Source organism: Lipotes vexillifer, unplaced genomic scaffold, assembly GCF_000442215.2.
Source record: "Lipotes vexillifer unplaced genomic scaffold, Lipotes_vexillifer_v1.1 scaffold3427, whole genome shotgun sequence".
Lineage (NCBI taxonomy): Eukaryota > Metazoa > Chordata > Mammalia > Artiodactyla > Lipotidae > Lipotes > Lipotes vexillifer.
Genome location: NW_006778738.1, coordinates 102,288 through 109,141, shown reverse-complemented (window position 1 = coordinate 109,141; position 6,854 = coordinate 102,288). Strand labels below are relative to the sequence as shown.

The window sequence follows — 6,854 nt, the reverse complement described above, 5'->3', positions numbered from 1 at the left end:
TCTTCCAAGTGACTCAGCCAGAGGGCCAGCGCATTGCGGTCCTCCAGAGTGGTGGCCGGGTGGATGAGGGCATAGGAGAGCAGCTGGCGGCTCTCCTCGATGAAGGCATTGCTCTCAATCGAGTAGGCCAGCACTTTCTGCAGCAGCCTCATGTACTCCGACTTGGCCTCTGTGTTGCCTGGCTGAAGCAGGGGTAGGTGGGACAGCAGGAGGGACACCACCTTCTCTTTGGACTCCTGCTGCCACTGGCTGACGATGGCTGCAGAGGGGACAAGAGGGAATGTCAGGGGAGCCAGGGTGGGGGACTCCCATAAAACCAGGAGAGGTGCCTATAGCCTGCTCCCTCAGCTCCAATCTCATTTCCCTTCTTCTTTCATGACTCCGACCTTGTCCCTCATACAGGTGATATCTAACACACTCAGCCTGCTTCCAGAGTAATTTTTTTTCTGGTTCCATCACTCCCACTCTCAGAAACCCGCTATGACTCCTAATAAGCCAAACTTGCTACTCTGGAATCTGAGCCCCTCCTGCTGCCCCCATGCCTGCTCTTCTTGCTGTATCCCCAACTCTTTATCTTCATGGCCTGTACCTGCTTTCCCCTGACTATCAAAACAGCCTCTTTCCTGACTTGGAGGACAATGGAATACAGTGGTTAAAAGCCTGGGCTCAGGAATTCCCTGGCAGTCCAGTGGTTAGGACTCCGCACTTCCACTGCAGGGGGCACAGGTTCAATCCCTGGTCTGGAAACTAAGATCCCACATGCCATATGGCTCGGCCAAACAAAACAAAACAAAACAAAAAAACCTTGGGCTCTGGAATCAGATGGTCTGGACTCCCCAACTCACTAGCTGGACCTCTGTCACTTGAACCTCACAGAGCACTGATTTCCTCACCTGAAAAATTCTGAAGATAATTACAGTACCCAATTCACAGTGTTGCTCTGAGATTCAAGAAGCTAATAAAGAATGGAAAGTGGCCTGGCATATAGAACATAGTTAATAAATGCTTACTGTTGCTTTTTAAACTGGACTCAGCCTCTAGATTCTCCCCTTCCAATTCATCCCATACACCCAGATGGAGTGATCTTCCTAAAGCACACCAGGATATCATGTTCCTGACCAGGAGCTTATAATGGCAACCAGCACCAATGGACTCAATTTCAAGAGCTCCTAGCCCAACATCACCTTCATTTCCAGGGCACTCCCCCACCTCCTATTCCTCCAGATAAAAACTTGGTTTAGGATATCCCCATCCTCCCTGGGGCTCTCTCCATGCCATAATCATCCAAGCTTCCATACTCAGGCTGAGATTCAACGCTTTAGCCTGCAACAGTCTCCTTCCTCCTATCCAAATTCTACTTCTTTTAGGGACTGCCTCACCTGCCCTTCTCCAGGAAGCCTTCTGTGGCTACTCCACGCCCTGGTGATCTGGTGATGTCTCCTTCCCATCCCATCGTCTGAGGGCCTGTCTGTCCTGTGAAGGTGAGTGAGGCTTCCTCTCTCTACCCAGAAGTGAGCTCCCCAAGAATAAGGCCCCAAGCTAGCCACAAAAGGAGGCCTCGGTACTCCCTGGTGGTCCAGTGGGTAAAATTCAACACTCCCAATGCAGGGGGCCCGGGTTCGATCCCTGGTCGGGGAACTAGATCCCACATGCATGCTGCAACTAAGGGCCTGGGTGCTGCAACTAAAGGTTCCTCATGCTGTAACTAAGACCCGACACAGCATGAATGAATGAATGAATAAATGAATATTAATAATAAAAAAAGGAGGTCTCAGGAAGGAACTGTTACAGGACTGACTGCCCTCCTTGAAAACCTTGTTACCACGTCCATGACTAGCTCAGTGGAGTGGAGGATGGCAGGTAATGCTGATGGGGCAAGGGAAAGGGACAAAGTATACCAATACTTGAGAAAAGAGACAATGATCAAAGACTGGGACCAACTCTGCCCTCACTCTTGGGCAACTGAGCTCATACCTATAGCCATGGTAATGATTTTCAAACACCTAACAAGGAAGTTCTGAGAGTTGAGTTACTGGGATATTGGTGAGGTCTTGGAAAGGGACAAAGGAGCTGGTTCTAACCGAACAGAGCTAGGACCCCAGAGGGGTGGGTGATGAAAAAGAACAGGCAGTGATGTGGCTTATGTCCCTCCTCTCCTACTTACTGATGTAGATGTGATCACTTCACTGAGCTCTACTTTCTCTATCCGTAAAGTGGGGCTCACAATCATTCCTACCTGGCATGGTTGCTATGAATTGAGACCAAAGCACAAAGGAGGGCACAAAGTAAGTCCTCAGTAAACATCAGATGTCATTTCTAACACCATGGTTATTATATCTTACAGGGGCTCCTTCCTTTTGAATACCCACAGAGATTCTTAAGGCATAAGCCAACTCCCGAACCAGGAAACAGAGAGGCTGGGAATGGGCATGTATAGAAGGAGGGCCTCAGAATTCTAGCCATCTGGATTTCAAGTGAGCCCCGATCTGGATCCCTCTGCCTCTGATGGTGTCTCAACCCAATTTCCTTAAGGCTTAATATTCCAAGGACCTCTGGTCTCCTCTGGCCACACTACAGACCGGACACCTGGCCACTGGAAGCCTTGCATAAAAACCTGAGAAATACCTTTTTCACACATTTCTTTCCCTTAATGACCTGTCTGGAAATCTATGGCTTGGGAATTCACATAACTAATTCTTACATTTGTAGCTCTAAGAAAATGAAACACATACACCTCTCAACTCCTGGCCATATAAGTGCACATTTTCTTGCCTGGGCCTCTCTGCCCCAAGCTTCCTAGAGAACCCCTGTTAAAGTGTTCAAGGGTTCATCCATTTATTCAGTCACGTTATGCCCACAGTACTGGCCAAAACAGAACGAAGAGTAATACTACACAATAATAGTAATAATGGATATTTACTGACCATTTACTCTGAGCCAGACACATGCTAAGAACATGACCGTCTTTCATCCTCACCTCAACTCTTGTTTTAGCACCCCCATCTTGTAGATGAGAAAATACATTTGGGAAGGTGACGTCCAAGGTGACAGAGCCAAGATCTGAACCAGGTCCCTCTGCCTCGAAAACTGGGAGGAACTTTTACCCACAACCCTCTACTATCTCTCCAATGCCGCCTATCTTCTTCTTCCCCCTGTCCCTGGCTTTCAAGTTCCCTTTCAGGACCTGCCACACAAGGCTAGGAAGCCTCATCCCCTCCATCCATCTTCTCCTGAACTAGCTCCCCATGACCATGAAGCTATCTCTTAGGTCAGCTCCATATCTAAAGATCTTTCCAAGGTGGGATAAGCCTTCCTGACTTCAGGGAGTCTTCACCTTTTGAGCTCTCCCACCTCCATCTGGCACTGGATCACATGGGAAGGACCTCCCTGGTACTCCATTTCCCTTAGTCCCTGAGTTTTTAGTTTTTGATGAGAAGGAAGAAGAAATATAGTGATTGAAGATTAGGGACAGAAAGTTAAGGACTTGCATCCCAGCTGTGTGGTACAGTTGCCTGGGCAATATGCCTCCTCCTCTGTAAAAGAGGGATTACAGGGCTGCTGAGAGGATTTAGGGAGACAATGAATATAAAGCACCTGACAGAGTCTGCCCATAGTAAGCACTCAGTATGTGACTCAATGATTGGTGTTTTTCTCCCTTCTCCAGCAGAGTTGGCCTACCCCTTTAGCCCTACCCTGATGCTCTCAATCGCTGCTGTTCAGGCCTTGCAGGGTAGCCAGAGGCATCTGGGACAGAGAGAAGCCTTGTCTAGTCCCTCCCCCACCCCAGAGTACTGCCAGGGTTAAGGGACACAGCTTCTCCTCTGGTACTGCCAGGAGACATGACAGAAGAGCCCCAAGGGTTGGGCTCAATGAAAGACCTTGTTCTACTGCATGAAAGGGGAGAGTGGTTTTGGAAGAATGGAGGCTGACCCTAGGGAAATGTGTGTTCATGTGTCTGTACAGCGGTGAACTGGGAAGGGTGGGCCTCCCATGACTGGAAAGCATCAGAGAGAACTGGAAGTGGTCCAAGGAATCTGCACAGACTCAGGCCCCTTGGGGTGAGCCCAGCAGGGGCTGCAGATCCTGGGTAGGGATGGAACTTCTAGTTTCCTGCCCAGGGCAGAAAAGTCTGGCCCAGAGTTGAGGCACAGCAGAGGCCCAATGAATACGTGCACAGCTGAACCCTGATGGTCCCCTGGAAGGTAGTGGTGTCTGTGTGTGTATAATGTGCCCTGTCTAGGATCCCTTGACCTCAGGTCTCTCTGTCTCATGTCCTGGCAGAGTATACTGAGTAAAGAGTACAAGTTCAACTGGCAAACTTGCCTGGATTCGAAATCTAGCTCTGCCTCTAAGAGGTAGGTCAACATAACTGTGGGCCAGTCCTTTAAACCTCTCTGAGCCTTAGTTTCCTCTTCTGTACAATGGGGGTAGTTAAAAGCCCCTACATCACAGGGTTATTGTAAAGATTCAATGAGACAATCGTGCAAAGCACCTGATCTGTGTTAAGCGCTCCATGCATTTCAACTATTATTGTCATTGCTGATGGTTGAAGGTCTAAAGCCTATGCTATTTCGGGGCTGGAGGGAGCAATTCACACAGGAGGGCACATCTGGTCTCCCCCTTCAGATTCCCCACAGGAGTGGGGAATTTCATGCAGTTATTTACCAAAAACAGACATGTCTCTGGTTCCTCTGAGCTAGAGGCACAACAAGCAATGATGAAATTCTGGAGGTGGGAGGATGGGGGAGGGGACTGGGGAATGCTGTGATGTCAATGACTGCAGCTCACCAAGCTACAAACCTGGACTCCAGAGAGGATGAGGGAGACTGCATATGAGTGCTCTCCTTGGCCAGGTGACCAGAGCTAAGTAGGTCATGACCCTGGTTGCTGGCAAATCACAGGAGCCAAATATATCTTGGAGACTGCCATAAGAGCAAATCCATTTTTACATGCTGGGGTGTTGCAACAATCGTGGCAGCCGGAGGCACCAGCCAGAGGGGATGCGTTTTGGCTCCAAACATGCCCCTCTATGCTTCATCCCATCTCACACAAACATAGGGGAGGGCAAGGGGGTTCACATTTTTGTTTGATGAACTGTGTTAGTAGAGCTTGAAAGGGGAGGGTGGAGGCATTAGAGTTGAGCTTGGGTGACTCACTCACCCACAGCCCCTTCTTGACCTCGGTTTCCCCACCCAAATTCGATGAGCCAGAGAGGGCAGGGCTTAAACCTGCTGGATAGGGGGACTCTGACTCAGAGGACAGGCGGAGGGAAGAAATGCAGGAAATGTGGCCCAGGAAGCTATAGGACCAGGGAGGGAAGGAGATTTCAGCTTCCCTGGCCCCACCCTTCTGGTCCAAGTCAGCATGGGAAGTGGGGTGGCTTGTAGGAATACTGTAATAGCTCCAAGTAGGCAGGGAAGACAGCACTGAGAGAAGGAACAGGGATAATGACAAGGGGAAACCTGGGGCTTCTCCTTCCCTGTTGCAGAGACCCTTGGGTGTTGCTTTTCTGTTCCCAGGTTTTATCTCAGACTCTGCTTCCATGAAACCAATGCTGGCTGCCTGGGCTGGAGGAATTCCCTACCCCCTCCTAGCTGCTTGAGAGGAAGGGACACAGCCCAGACCAGAGCCTCTTCCATGCCCCTCTTCTCTCCACTCCCAGTAGGTCATGTGACAGTACCTTCACCACCTTCCTGGGCCCACCCAGAATCAAGTGTCAGCATCAAGACTAGTAGTTCTCCACTGGATGCACACAAGGGCCAAGTAGGAGCTTAAAAAACACCAAAATCTCTGGAGATAGGACCGAGGCCTCAGGTTCTTTTTATAAAGTGACTCTGACATGAAGCCAGCATTGGAACCCACTCACCGAGATTGAGCTCTCTGCATTCCCTGGCCCTTTCTGAGAAGATGGGTGGGTAGGCAGCTCTGACCCAAACCTGAAGCCAGGGTCTCCCTGGGAGACCTGAAGGAGGTAGCAGGGTTGGATGGGTGGGACATGGAGTATAAACCGAGGAAAAGGCAGAGGATCTGCCTCACTGTTCGGCCCTCCTGGCCTGACAGGATCTGAAAAGCTGAAGAAGAGCTTCAGACCCTGTCATAGGCAACCTCATCCAGAACTGGTAGACCAACTGAACTGAAGATTTGGTTTGTGGGGTAAGTGTGCATCTTGGTGGGAAGGAGGGACAGGTTCGCTGAGGGGCCCACCCCATAAAATACTAAGGGCTACTGATGTACTTGGAGAGTATCTAGAACAATCCCCGTACGGTCTAGTGAATCCTCAGGCCCAAGAGGGATGGGGCTGGCCCACGTCACAAAAGGTGTTAGTAGCAGAGCTTGATCTAGAACTCCTGGGTGTCCTGATTCCTATTCTCATGTCCCATGACAAATGAATCATCAGTAGAGCATCATCTCTCAAACTGCCTGGTCAGCAAGAGAACTTGGGTACCCACTACCAGGCCTATCCTCTCAGGACTCTGATTGAGTGGGTCTGGGTTGGGGGCCCAGAAATCTGGATTTTTAGGTCACATTCTCCCCCATCAGGTGATTCTGATGATGCAAATTTGGGAAACACAGTGGGATGGGAAAGCCGTAATGAACAGAGGATGCAGAGCTCCTCCAAGCCCTCCAAAAGGATGCAGGCCTCCAAGCCCAGGAAGCAGCTCCTTCCTTCACAAATAAGGCAGGGCAGCTGCTCTACCTGAGGTTGGGAGGGAGACAGGAGACACAGTATTGGAGCCCCCATGTCTATTAGGAAGAGGCCTTCAAGGCCCCACAGGATTTACCTCTGTGATCACTTCTCTCTCCAGTCATGCTCTGCTCTAATCCTGGCAGGCTTCCTGCTGCCTCTGGAACAC

At 50.1% G+C, this 6,854-nt stretch overlaps 1 protein-coding gene across 1 annotated transcript in view; it reads right to left on the bottom strand.

Annotated features, from left to right (window-relative positions):
- Positions 1-6,854, bottom strand: part of SAMD4B (sterile alpha motif domain containing 4B) — a 22,244-nt gene that overhangs the window by 12,172 nt on the left and 3,218 nt on the right. The window contains 2 exon segments of the mRNA XM_007472191.1: positions 1-2; positions 5-259. The exon segment at positions 1-2 is cut by the window's left edge and continues 211 nt beyond it. Of these exon segments, the coding sequence (XP_007472253.1) occupies positions 1-2; positions 5-259 (257 nt within the window).